Raw genomic sequence first — 14,152 nt, 5'->3', positions numbered from 1 at the left:
CCAACAGCATTAATATTCTGGGTCTTCCTTCCCTATCAATGGGAGAAGTCTGATTCTTCCTCCTATACTTTCTTAACAGTGCAGCTGTCAGGAAGGAAGGAAAGATGATCTTGTAGTTAATGCATATGCCTGGGAGGTGGGAGATCTAGGTTCTGTTCTTGAGTTTCTTAATGTGTAATCTTGGGCCAGTCACTTGTAGATATGTTTCAAAACTTGGATGTCTAAAGAGAGGCTCCAAAATTGTATTTAGGTACCCATGTTTGAAAATGTTGACTTTATTTTCTTTGTGCTCTAATTTCCTCATCTGTAAAATGGGATTAATACTTACCAACACTACAGCAGCTGTGCTTAAGTCCCAATTAACTAATTGTAAAGCATTCTGAGATCATTGGATAGACTAGTATTATTATGTACTCCAACGTATTCATTAAATATTCTTGCACAGCCAAGATAATGGAGCAGTTTAAGTAAATTAGAGTGGGTATATGTAACACCCCCACCTTTCCTGCAAGTGCTGCGCTTCAGAGAGCTGAAGTCCCCTTCCCCTAAAGAACCTAGGTCAGGAGAGGAAAAGGGAAGGACAAGGCTGCTATAACTACTCTGTGGGAATCAAACTGTATGCTGCTGATGTGAGAGGGGCCAGGTGTCTGAGGGTCAGACTGGCTCTTCTGAGTGAAAGAAAGAAGCAGACAAGGGGAGATGCCACAGCTACTGCCTACTTTGCCAACATGGGTGGCTGGCGCTGTGAATAGCCTCTAGGCAAACACAAGACAGTGAACCCATTTCTCACCCTACAGTGGGTTCATGGCACTTTTTGCAAGGTTATTGTGAGGAGTGAAATCTGCATTGCTCACAGTGTGGGATGGTAGGCAATGTTATCTTGGCTGTAAACAATACTGTATTTTTTCCAAGTCACCTGCAAGCAGTAATGCTCCAGGAAGTGTAAAGTAAGATGGAGACAAGCTGCTCTGATTGCTATATAACAGTAGGCATGAATAAGCAAAGAAGGGCACAGAGTTAGCTTTAACAAGGAGTCTGAAAGTCATTCTCTGCCTTTAAATAAAAGGGCAGAATGATCCCAGCCTAGGTATCAGTTGAACAGATTTTGCTCATCATCTGTTCTCTAGTTACAGAGACTGACAACAGAGTCCTGCCTCTAAGCGCTTCTCATTTAAACCAAATCATGCTGGCTAAGTTCCATTGGTTGTTTTTCCAAGGCTGGGTTCTTGGGATGATGATAGCAGCAGCAAACTGTAATTCTAAAATGTTATGTGCATCAACAAGTATTAAACACACACTCTAGCTTCAGTGGTTCCTATTGTGAAAACTATTAATAGCTGGGAATGCACTGAGCTACCTGAGCAATGCTAATTTCTTCACCATACGCCAAGGTTTGTTCCTCATGGTAGATATTAGTTTTTTCTTTTCCTCTACCTGTTCCTTTAGCCTCGTCAGTTCTTCCTCTGACAGAGATTCTTCATCAGATGAGTTGGAAGCAGATGAGGAAGAAGAGCTAGAACGACAGTAGAGTAAAATTGGGAAAAAAATTAAACAATGTAATAAAATGTAGTTGTATATAGCACCTCATATACTTCAGGGATTATAAAGCACTCTGCAGACCACTGAGTTAGATATAGGCAGTATTCAGTAACTGAACAAAAAAATTGAGCAGTCATTATGTTCTCTGCAATAATAGAGAGAACTTTGTATGCCATAACATGTTGGGGGGTGTGGGAAGGAATGTTGATCAGGACTAGATCTAGTTGGGAATTGTTTGAAATGTACATTTTTTTTTAATTATTTTTCAGAAAATGCTGATTCAAAACTATCAGGAAAGGATTGGTTTTGACAAATTGCCTGTTTTAAAAAAATGTATATTTTTAAATATTTTGAAATGGCTGAAATGTCACATTTTTTCCAAACAAGGAGTTCCATTTTTTGGTTCAAAACATCTTTTCATTTTGAAATCTAAGTTAATTTATGGTAAATTTTTAAATAAACATTTTTTAAAAGAAAGCTAGAAATTGAAATCAATCACTTTGAAATGATCAAAACAAAAGATTTTGAATTATCTGATCCAAATTTGGTTTTGATTTTTGGTTCATTTGAAATTTTTGACTTTGTCCCATGCATTATGGGAAATTTTTTAAAATCTGAAATTTTCATGGGAAAAACTCTACCTAGGACTCTGATTTATTTGTCTCTTTGAAAAATTCTCCAGGATCTTTAACTTCAATCTTGATATTTACTAGTAAGTTCAGATGATATTTTCCCTACTCAGAGCTGTGCTTCAATGTCAACACTGCATGTGATGAACCTAAACCAAGGGAGGAAACTTGAACGTACACCTTTCTGGCTCAAATGTGACAGTGCTATCAACTAAATTGACACAGTGATGAGGTAGTCAAAATGATCCAGTTTCTTTAAGATGCTTAAGTCAAGGAGAAGATTTTGGGCAAATGCTTCAGGTTACAGAATACCAGATGAAAGACATTGCCTGCCACATTTCAATTATAAAAATAGTCACCTTCACCCAGGACACAAGTCTTCTCAGAAGGGTGGCCTAGGAGGAGATGTGTGTGCTTTATATAAACACCAGACCCAGATCAGTCCCAGACCAGCTCCTCAGCTGTGTATCAGCATAGCTCCAGTCACTTCAGTGGAGTTGTGCTGATTTACACCAGCTGAGAATCTGGCATATACATCTTATCTTGGCCCTCACTTATAAAAGGCTCAATTCTGGAGCCTTGATGTTGAGTTGTCCTATTGACGCTCCTTGCCTAAGCACTGCTCAAAGGAAGTGTTGCAAAAATTAGACCTTAAATGAATTGTTTTATTGTCACCTAACCTAAGTTTTTCACTGGCATCACATGAGTTGACTTCACATCAGCTGACACTAACAAACACTTAGTGGAAACAGGTGTCATTCTGGGGATTTAACCATAACTCCAATTCAGTCTTGTGGATCTTTTCTTGTTCGTATTGTTGTAAAGTGACTCAACCATCTTCATAAGTATCATGTGACCTGTTTGACAGCCACTGAGGTTCTTACAGCTAACCAGATAAGATCACTGTGAGAAATATGATAGCCAGGTGACACAGCAAATAAAAAGTCTGGGTGAAGAAGAAAAAGATTAGAACAAAAGAGAATTAACAGGGGAATAGTCTGGAAAACCTAAGAGATCCATTCTAACCTTTTAGGATTATCATGTGTTCAGCCAAAGGAAGGTGCCCTATTCTGGCTTACTTTCAGTTGTCTTCCTTAAAAGGACTCTTTCTAGCTCCAATACTTGGACATTAGGAATCCATTACATACTTAAATCTATGATCATATTTGGGGTAGAAGGAGATTCTGAAAAGAATCTAGCTTGCATTTTAACCAGAAAACTAACTCTATTGTTTCTCAGGGTTAAATTTTTGTTACAAGTAACAATAGACTGTAATATGTTCTTTTAGTAACCTGCACCAATATGCCACAGGTTCATGAACCTGCTACCCAGGAAGCTGACATTCAACAAAAATGAGATTCCACTATGTAGGTTTCTGGCTGGGGATTGTTAAAGTACCTCTCTGCTGGGTTTTTCTTCTGTTTCTTATCCTGCTCCTTCCCTTTCTTTGTTTGCTTTTCTTTATTCTCTGCTTCCTTTTGGTTTTTGCTAGCTTTTTTATTTCTCTTTTTCTTCCCGCTTGCTGCTTCCCCTGCTTCACTTTCCCCATCACTGTCATTCATTTTGTGACTTTTCTTCTTAGTAGTTCTTTTTTGCCTTGGGGCTTCAATTTCAAGTTCAACTTCTTCCCCATTCTTATTTTGCTTTTTCCTTTCATGTCCACTTGACTTGATAGCTTCCTTGGAGTGCTGCTTTCTGGTTGCCTTTCCCCCCTCTTCAGCCCCTGCAATTGATAAAAACAAGTATTTCTGGAAACATTCTATGTTGGTGCAATAAAGGTTTGCCCTTTATCCAAAAAGTACAGACAGAATGTCTAATCCAAACACTACTGGGGTCAGAACAAGCTAACGTTGACCTCCAAAGACTTTGGATAAGAAACAGGCTGAGAATTGCATTTAAGCATCGGACATGTGCACACAGTGTTCACTGATGATCGTGAAACTCATGTTTGTGCATCAATGGATCCTAGGAGCTGAAAGCTAGAAATCATTTCCAGACCCTGTTCTTACAGAATTAGTGGGAGAGCAGTGGGGGCAAAAAAACTAACTGACTTCAAGACAGAGCTTAATACGTGTAGGGAAGGGATGGTATGATAAGGCTGCCTACAATGGCATGTAGCTGATCTGTGACTGCTAGCAGCAGATATCTCCAGCCACTGGAGATGGGGCACTAGATGGGGAGGTCTCTGAGTTACCACAGATAATTCTTTCCCAGGTGTCTTGCTGGTAGGTCTTTCCCACATGCTCAGGGTCTAAATGATTGCCATATTGGGGGGTCAGGAAGGAATTTTTCCCTGGGTCAGATTGGCAGAGACCCTGGTTTCCCCCCCCCTTCCTCTGCAGCAAGGGGCACAGGTCCCTTGCAGGTTTAAACTAGTGTAAATGGTAGATTCTCTGTAACTGGAAGTCTTGAAATCTTGATTTGAGGACTTCAGTAACTCAGCCAGAGGTTGGGGACTATTACAGGAGTGGGTGGGAGAGATTCTGTGGCCTGCAGCATACAGGAAGTCAGACTACATGATCATGATGGTCTCTTCTGACCTTAGTCAGAGTATCATAGAATCATAGAATATCAGGGTTGGAAGGGACTTCAAGAGGTCATCTAGTCTAACCCCCTGCTCAAAGCAGGACCATTCCCCAACTAAATCATCCCAGGTCCCAGACAGGGCTTCATCAAGCCTGACCTTAAAAACCTCTAAGGAAGGAGATTCCACCACCTCCCTAGATAACCCATTCCAGTGCTTCACCACCCTCCTAGTGAAAAAGTTTTTTCTAATATCCAGCCTAAACCTCCCTCACTGCAACTTGAGACCATTACTTCTTGTTCTGTCTGTCATGGTATAATTCTCTGAACCTTAGCGTCCAAAAGATGGGGTACCAGCATGAATTCCTCTAAGCTCTAAGCTCAATTACCAGCTTAGTACCCGTAGTGCTGCCACCAACCAGGAATTCCAGTGCCTGGTACACTCTGGTCCCCCCAAAACCTTGCCCGGGGACCCCCAAGACCCAGTCCCTCTGGATCTTAACACAGGGAAAGTAAACCCTTTCCCTCACCGTTGCCTCTCCCAGGCTTCCCCTCCCTGGGTTACCCTGGAAGATCACTGTGATTCAAACTCCTTGAATCTTAAAACAGAGAGGAAAATTCACCTTCCCCCCTCCTTCTCTCTTCCCCTCCCAGATTCTCCCTGAGAGAGACAGTAATCCTAACACAGAGAGAAATTAGCCTCTCTCTACCCCTTCCCTCCTTTCTCCCCACCAATTCCCTGGTGAATCCAGACCCAGTCCCCTGGGGTCTCACCAGAATAAAAAAACAATCAGGTTCTTAAACAAGAAAAGCTTTTAATTAAAGAAGGAAAAACAATAAAAATTATCTTTGTAAATTTAAGACGGAATAGGTACAGGGTCTTTCAGCTGTAGACACTGGGAACACCCTCCCAGCCTAAGTATACAAGTACAAATTAAAATCTTTTCAGCAAAATACCAATTTAAACTCCTCCCAGCCAAATACACATTTGCAAATAAAGAAAAACAGCCATAAGCCTAACTTGCTTTATCTACCTAGTACTTACTATTCTGAACTTATAAGAGCCTGTATCGGAGAGATTGGAGAGAAACCTGGTTGCACATCTGGTCCCTCTGAGCCCCCAGAGTGAACAACAGCCAAAATCTAACAGCACACACAAAAACTTCCCTCCTTCAAGATTTGAAAGTATCCTGTCCCCTGATTGGTTCTCTGGTCAGGTGACAGCCAGGCTCACTGAACTTAACCCTTTACAGGCAAAAAAAATGAAGTACTTCTGTTCTATTAACTCTTACTTATCTGTTTATGACACTGTCATTTGGTACCACTGAGAACAGTCTAGATCCATCCTCTTTGGAATCCCCTTTCAGGTAGTTGAAAGCAGCTATCAAATCCCGCCTCATTCTTCTCTTCTGCAGACTAAACAATCCCAGCTCACTCAGCCTCTCCTCATAAGTCATGTGCTCCAGCCTCCTAATCATTTTTGTTGCCTTCTGCTGGACTCTCTTCAATTTTTCCACATCCTTCTTGTAGTGCAGGGCCCAAAACTGGACACCATACTCCAGATGCGGCCTAATCAATGTCAAATAGAGTGGAATGATCACATCCCTCGATCTGCTGGCAGTGCCCCTACCTATACAGCCCAAAATGCCGTTCGCCTTCATGGCAACAAGAGCACACTGTTGACTCATATCCAGCTTCTCATCCACTGTAACCCCTAGGTCCTTTGGCTGGGCAGCAGTTCTGCAGAACTGGGTCCCAAGTCTGTAGCAGTGCATGGGATTCTTCTGTCCTAAGTGCAGGACTCTGCACTTGTCCTTTTTGAACTTCATGAGACTTCTTTTGGCCCAATCCTCCAATTTGTCTAGGTCCCTCTGTATCCTGTCCCTACTCTCCAGCGTATCTAGCACTCTTCCCAGTTTTGTCTGCAAACTTGCTGAGGGTGCAGTCCACACCATCCTCTAGATTATTAATGAAGATATTGAACAAAACCGCCCTCAGGACTGACCCTTGGGGCACTCCTCTTGATACCAGCTGCTAACTAGACATGAAGGCATTGATCACTACCCATTGAGCCTGACAATCTAGCCAGCTTTCTATCCACCTTATAGACATTTAAATATATGCCAGAATTGTAAAAGCAAATTGTTTAATTTACTCTACTTTTCTTTAAAAAATTGCATTGTTAGCCAACACCTAAGTTATAGATGCCCCCCTCCCCCCACACACATTAATAGATATTATGTGCATGGTTCTAATATTGTATATGTTATGTTAAATATGAGTGCTGGGCCATTATGCTAACTGACTTGTATCATGTTCTTCCAATAATTCTGTTCATTCATGCCAAGTATCCCACAACACTTTGCAAAGCTGAACTTAGATTTCATATTTGCCAAAGCTATTAAACTCAAGATACATTCATTCCATGTCCTGGTGCAGTTAAGGAGTGCGTTCATCACCCTATCCCTTGGAATATGGGTTCCAAAACAGAAAATGAGACAGGTTCATCATGGTACAAAAAAACAAGGTAAAAGCTGATTGGTGAATTTTGGTCTTGTGAGGTTGTTTACAAACTAAAAAGTGCTTTATAATTCACACAATATATGTGACTGGTCTTGAAGGCATATTTCTATGTAAGGTGGAGTGCATGCAGTGAGAATTGCTTCTCGGAACCATTGGTAACATTAACTCTTTCTTTCTTTTCTGTATTGTACTGCTCTGTTTCTAGACAATAAGTTGGCTAGGCTTGGTGATTTGATCTCTAGAACATTTTTAATATCGAATTTCAAGTGCGGTGAGCCAATTGGCTATACTTTAGACAACAGCATGTTAATTTAGTGCGCATGAAAGTGGCTTGATTCTTAGCTGTGGAGACTGAAGTCTCATGTCAGTGCAGAACAAATGCAATATAGGCAGTAGAAGTTTCTCCATGTTCTGCCTTAAATAAGCTGTAATCATTACCTGGAGGGGAATGATCTAGGGAGGAAAACGTAGACCAGTCTCTATGCACATTCATTTTCTTGTTCATGTTGTCAACATAGACACTAATTTGTGACAGTTGTGATGTGGATATTAGAGCTGATCAAAAAATTATTTTGCAAAAAAGAAAAAATATAATTTCAAAGTTTTTTTTATCCATTTCACAGCGTTTGAAAGGGAACATTTTATTTCTTTTTTAATATTGTGACATATCTTCCCCAAAATGTTGTTAATTTTCTTCCTCCAGCCCCTTTTTATCTCCCAGTGGCAAAAAGAAGATTAAAACAAACACTCCCTAAGGCTTCATTCACTTTCATTTTTGCTTTCTGCCACTAATTTTCAAAATGTCTCCAACTATGGAAATGTTACACAGTGGCAAAAGAAAAATGAAAAGTCTGTAACTCTGCCTCTCTAGAATGTCTCCAGAGGTGGAAACATTCTGAAAAGTTAGAGTAGCAGAAGGGAAAATGGAGGAGGGGAGGGGAAGGAGGGAGAGGAAGAAAAGACAAAGTGGTAAAACAAAACCCTACAGATCACCTGTTTTGCTGCTTTCAGCGGTGCGCATGCAAACATAAAAATAAAAAAACTAGTGGGGAGAAAGGGTAAAAAACAGAGTTCAAAATATTGACATTTTTGGTTTAGTTGGAAAAACTGGGAAATTGTGAAACTACCAAATATTCTTTTAAAGGCTTCTTGCTTCTAATGGAAAAAAATCAACCAGCTCTAGTGGGTTCCCTGGTCCACTGGAAACTAGACTGAGACCATCACTTGATTTCACAGAGACCATCAGATGATTATTTTTAGTTACTATTTACCTAAGGTGGATTTGAACTGTGCTCTAGAGGGTCTGTCTATCACCATAAACCATCCACTAACCCAGCAATCCTAGCCCTTAGCAATGTCTCTTTATTTACTGTATTTGTAAGGGTATTGTTTTAAATTTTAAATCTGGTCTATGGCTTTTCCTGATTTTTCCCATGAGTGCTAGTTTGTCCTAAATCTATCTTGGCTTTACCTCTCTCCTCATGTAGTGTATGTAACAAAGTCTCACCCTTACTGTAATGACAAGAATTACATAAAAAGCAGTGAAAGGTGACAGTTTCTAGATGTTTGCATTATCCTATACTTTCACTCGCATCATACCACACATGGAACACAGCACTGCCTGCTTTACTGTGGCAGACCAAGGAAAGCTTCACTCTGGGTCCCACCCCTTCTCAGGGACATGGAGAGAAGGGGACAGCCAGGTTTAGGAGCATTCTCCTGCACAACATCCTCCTCCTCATCGTCATAGTCCATTACCCAGGTAGGAAATCTAACTATGCATAGTGGAGAGACAACATGGGTGAGGTTATCTTTTTATTGGACCAATTTCTGTTGGTGAGAGAGAAGCTTTCACTCCACTAAAAGATATTACATCACCCATCTTGTCTCATTAATATCCTGGGACCAACAGGGCTACCACAACACTGAATATAACCATACATTCCTCATTAGACTATTACCACTGTGTAGCAAGTCAAATCACAAAATAAAACTTTGGAGAAAAAAGATCTCTCATTATGTATTTCCAAATAAGACAGCAACTATTATTCTCCACTCTACCTTCGCTCTCGGAGTCACTTTCCACTTGTCCATCAATCTCCATTCCAACTGCAAGACAAAGCATGTTAAATAATTGAATTTGTTGTTTTACGCCTGTAGTTCTTAAGTACTGGCTGAAGACCGCAGAGTGCCCTCTTTAATTATATGCTACTGTATTTTATGCTATGAAGTCCTTAATATTTCTTAGCTCTTTGCAAGTGAATTAATAAAAGTTCCCAACACAAAAGAATATCAACTGTATTGACACACACAAAGTGGAGCCCGAAGACACATTTTTACAAATATTTGGTAAAACTGGTACAATATTTCAAAACTGAAATGGTTGGTTGTTCATACTAACCATCTTCCATGATGACCTGTAATGCACATTTCTTTTTCCTCCCCATGGTTTTTTTTTTTTTTTTTTTTGCCACAAACACTGTAGCCCTAGTGCTGTGAACACACCAATTATCAGTAGGTTATTTTCTCTCTTTCAGTGCCCAATTATTTGTCTCCATGCTGCTGCACAGTAAAGTGAGCAGTCCATGAAGCTGTATCTAGTTCACTTTGACATCATTTGCATGCTAGACAGCAATTTCAAGGTCTGAACTTGGGGGAAAGGGAGACACACACTCTGCAACAATCCAATCCAAACACTTTCTGCTCCGATCCTTTTTCGGTGTGGAAAACACCTGTCAGCATTACATTACATCACATTATTTAAACATGAAGGAAAACCCTTTGATGGATACTCAGCAGTATCCTATGAAATGCAGACACAAGTCATGTCCATTTTTGACCTAAGCATGTACATTAAAGCTTTGGGAGTACCTAGTTGCAAACTGCAATATCTTTCTCACCTGCATTGATTTATGTAACCCTATTTATAAGGGCAAAACATCAAATGGCCATCTTAACCCTGTCAATGCTTTGCCTCTCAAGTACACATCTTTAGGTCCCCTATTGTCTTCCATGTACATTCCTACAGAGGACATGTAGTCTAATAAATGATGCACAGAACTGGGCGTTAGAGCAGTGGGGCTCCACTCATGCCTCTCAGAGCTATTGTTCCAGGCTCTCTGCAAGTTCTCCTTTGTTACCTCAAAAATGTGAACCTAGTGTCTTCTTCCCAACCACAACAACTAGAGACTTAACTTTTTTAAATGAAAGTTGAGATTCTGGAGAACAAGATGGTGCCTGTATCGGTGTCTACCAGCTATTTTCAAGCACTGGTCCCACATATACTCCTTTGGGTGCATCACTGGTTCTGCCTCATGGTGGTGTTCTTGTCCATTGAGGTATAGCTGTTAGAGCAGAGTCATATGACCACTTCACTGTTGGGTTAAGCATTAAGATTTCCACCTAATCACATAGCCAGTAACTGATCATTCATTCATTGGTCTAAAATATAGCTGCAGGCTAAAGCCCTGTTTTGGCACAGTCACAGCTAATTATATAATTTTCAAAAGTGCCTTACAATACATGGCGTGGGAGGTTCACTAGAAATGCAATTTGATTTGATGTCTTCAGGACTTGTCTGTATAACCGTTTCCTCAGAAAAAGTCTGTTCGAAAGGGCTGTCTTTCATAGAAGCAGCAATTCAAGGGCTCACTCTCTTGCCCTTAGATGGCCCCTGCTGCTTTTCTCTCTCTCTCTCTCTCTCTCTCTCTCTCTCTCTCTCTCTTTCTGTGTGCACTTACCATCTCCAGCCATTAAGCCAAAGACGTGCAAATGTATTAAACTACTAAGTTGGGTAATTCCACAGCCTCATGCTGTGAGGAGGAAAGAGGCTTAGCCTAGGTGCATGTCATCTGATGATTTTATAAACTGAAATAATACCAGAATCCAATTCACATCAATAGTAATCATACATTAGAAATGGCAGTCTTGTCCTCCTCAAACTAGTGATCATCATATATTGCAGTATCTGCCTCATTAAACTTGTTAGCGTGGGTGTCGGAAGGCATATGCAATGGCACACAATTATTTTTTTTATCAAAGGGATTTATTAATAGCTATCTGAGTGATTACCCCTCAGTCTTGCAGCCCTTTCAGATTAATCACGTTCCCTTCCATGATTTTGTCTGTCACAATGGCCCTTTCACCTGATCTTCTACTTTGTTTGTTTTAGCAGCGTTAGATCAGATTTGCATGAACAAAATAATCATGTCCTGATCAGCATTATCCTCCTCGAAAATTAGAGCAAGCTTTTTTTCTAAGGCTGAAATGCAGGGGCCAGAGCATGATAAAAATGGAAGAGTTCTGTCCCTTTTGGGGAATGAGCACAATTTTTAATCCTCTAGGAGCATTGCTGGTTTTGTTCTCTATGAGGCTGTTGATTAACACACACAAGCTCTCAGTCCAGCTGCACCTGCTGGGTTAGTGATCACACTGCATGTAATATGACATTAGCCATGAGAGATTAGTGCTATGCTACAGATTGGTTTGTGTGTGTGTGTGTGTGTGTGTGTGTCTGTGTGTGTGTGTGTGTGTGTAAACTGTAACTGCACCTCTGCCTGAGAATCTGACGCATCTCCAGGGTTGCCTGGAGAAAATCCATGACTGCTTCACATACAAAAATCACTTGACAGACTACTTGATATCCAGGGGCTCCCTCTTGCTAGTTCTTAGGTATTACAGCTCTCTCTTTCCTGATAGAGCGACGGGGAGGTTGTATGAGCAGCTCCACAGTATGCACATGGATGCAAAGGCATCACAAGGTTAGCAGTCAAAGATCTTGAGACAGGAAGGATTAATTTATTTTTGCAGTATGAAGTGGCATGAATCAGGGAAAGAAAGGTCTGGCACACTGCGTACCAGGACTCATTTTACCACAGTGTGCATGCATTACAGAATCCTAGAGTAGAGAACAGATCACAAAATATTCTATGTATATTTGACATGGATTTATATACTTGTATGTGGCGGCTTATTTACTAGACAAATGTAAAATAACGAGGATTTAAATCCTCTATTTTTCTTAGTGTATGGGGTTGGTTTCCCTAAGAGGATAAAATATATCTTGCATACTTTATTTCTTCCTTAGAATTATGGGCTGGGAAATGAAAGGATTGTTCTTTTACCCCTAAGTTTGCTCCACACGGGATATAAAATTAGTAATGCGTAATTGTGAACCTAAGCAATTATTTATGTAAATGTCAGACTTGTGAATGGTGCATGAACATTTCATAGAACTCTAATTTTTCTGCTTGATATTACTTAGGTGTCTCTTTTTTGATGACTAATAGTGTTTAACATGTGATATTATAGTTTTAATATACTGGGACATTAGACTTTGCACCCACATCCAAGTTTTTAAATTAAAAACAGTTCTGAAGAAAGCGTAACTGGATCCTGGAAGCACATGTAACATGCCTCTTAATATTTAATATGAGAGTATTTTCTTTCTTTCTGTCTGGTAAACAAAGAGCTTTAGCTAATTAATCCCTGTATTATATTTATTCAATAGTCATCTCATTCATAAGTGATCTGTGCTTGAGAAGGTTTCCCAATAATACTTGATTTGGGTGTACTATTATTCTGGTGAGGCACTGAAGTTGTAAAATGCAAAAGCAAGCATTAATGCCATGTTAAGTTTGAGAAATCAACTCTCCAAAGTCCAGACACTTCAAAAGTTAGAAATGCTTCCTCAACATTAACTCAGCCGTACTGCACATGCAAATCAATTATGTCCATCTCCAAACACATATATATTTAATAATATTCAATAATAGATTACGGTTTATGTGGAACAAGGGAAACCATTTTCAGCTGTTTCCCTTGTTACACATAAACCATGATGTATTATTGAATATCTATTAAATAAATATACATGTGTTTGGAGATAGACATAATCATGTATTGTGACAAAGTTCCTCCTCTACCTTGGTGGGTTCTGCGCTTATTGGCAGATTTGCTCACCTCAGTGATCTTCCCCACAGTCTGGATCAACTCCTCTTGTGTCTGATCAGGAGTTGGGAGGTTTGGGGGGAACCTGGGCCCGTTCTCTACTCCAGGTTCCAGCCCAGGGACCTGTGGATTGCAGCTGTCTATAGTGCCTCCTGTAACAGCTGCATGACAGTTACAACTCCCTGGGCTACTTCCCCATGGCCTCCTCCAAACACCTTCTTTATCCTCACCACAGGACCTTCCTCCTGGTGTCTGATAACGCTTGTACTCTGTAATCCTCCAGCAGCACAGCCTCTCACTCTCAGCTCCTTGTGCCTCTTGCTCCCAGCTCCTCTCACACACGTCCACACCTCTGGCTCCTCCTCACCTGACTGGAGTGAGCTCCTTTTTAAACCCAGGTGCCCTGATTAGCCTGCCTTGATTGGCTGCAGGTGATCTAATCAGCCTGTCTGCCTTAATTGGTTGTAGCAGGTTCCTGATAACTCTAGTGCAGCCCCTGCTCTGGTCACTCAGAGAACAGAAAACTACTCATCCAGTGACCAGTATATTTGCCCTCTACCAGACTCCTGTACCCTACTGGTTTGGGTCTGTCACAGTATCCAAATGTCCCTGAACTTTATTTGGATAAAATGAGATTTAGATTTGATCAGGACCTGTTTGGATTTTGCAAAACAGCTCTTGACTGAGTCTTGCAAAACCAGCCTTGGGGTGCATGTGAGTGTGCACATGTACAGACATTCACAGTGGTCATCACCAAAAAGTCATTATTTGCCAGCTTTGCATACAGCAATGGCTGATATGCTGTTATATTTCTCTATACTTAGAATTAGAAATGACCCTGAAATTATCTCAGAAACAACAGTATAGTAACTCTGAGTAAATGCTGACTTTTTTTATGCCATTCATTGTATACGTGGAGGTAGAGAGTTACATTAAGTTAGTGGAATATGACAAAGAAATTTCTGAGCTCTTAGCACTTTCCTTTTGGA

The 14,152-nt window shown here is 40.5% G+C and overlaps 1 protein-coding gene across 1 annotated transcript in view; it reads right to left on the bottom strand.

Annotated features, from left to right (window-relative positions):
- The window catches only part of TMC2 (transmembrane channel like 2), a 64,771-nt gene extending 55,110 nt beyond the window's left edge, over positions 1-9,661 (bottom strand). The window contains exons 1-4 of the mRNA XM_030549347.1: positions 9,616-9,661; positions 9,276-9,323; positions 3,567-3,891; positions 1,358-1,513 (exon numbers count right to left, since the gene is read on the bottom strand). Of these exons, the coding sequence (XP_030405207.1) occupies positions 1,358-1,513; positions 3,567-3,891; positions 9,276-9,323; positions 9,616-9,661 (575 nt within the window). The remainder of the gene's footprint in view (positions 1-1,357; positions 1,514-3,566; positions 3,892-9,275; positions 9,324-9,615) is intronic.
- Between the last annotated feature and the right edge of the window lie 4,491 nt (positions 9,662-14,152).

This window comes from Gopherus evgoodei, chromosome 2, assembly GCF_007399415.2.
Source record: "Gopherus evgoodei ecotype Sinaloan lineage chromosome 2, rGopEvg1_v1.p, whole genome shotgun sequence".
Taxonomy (NCBI): domain Eukaryota; kingdom Metazoa; phylum Chordata; order Testudines; family Testudinidae; genus Gopherus; species Gopherus evgoodei.
This window is presented reverse-complemented; position numbering and strand designations above follow the sequence as displayed.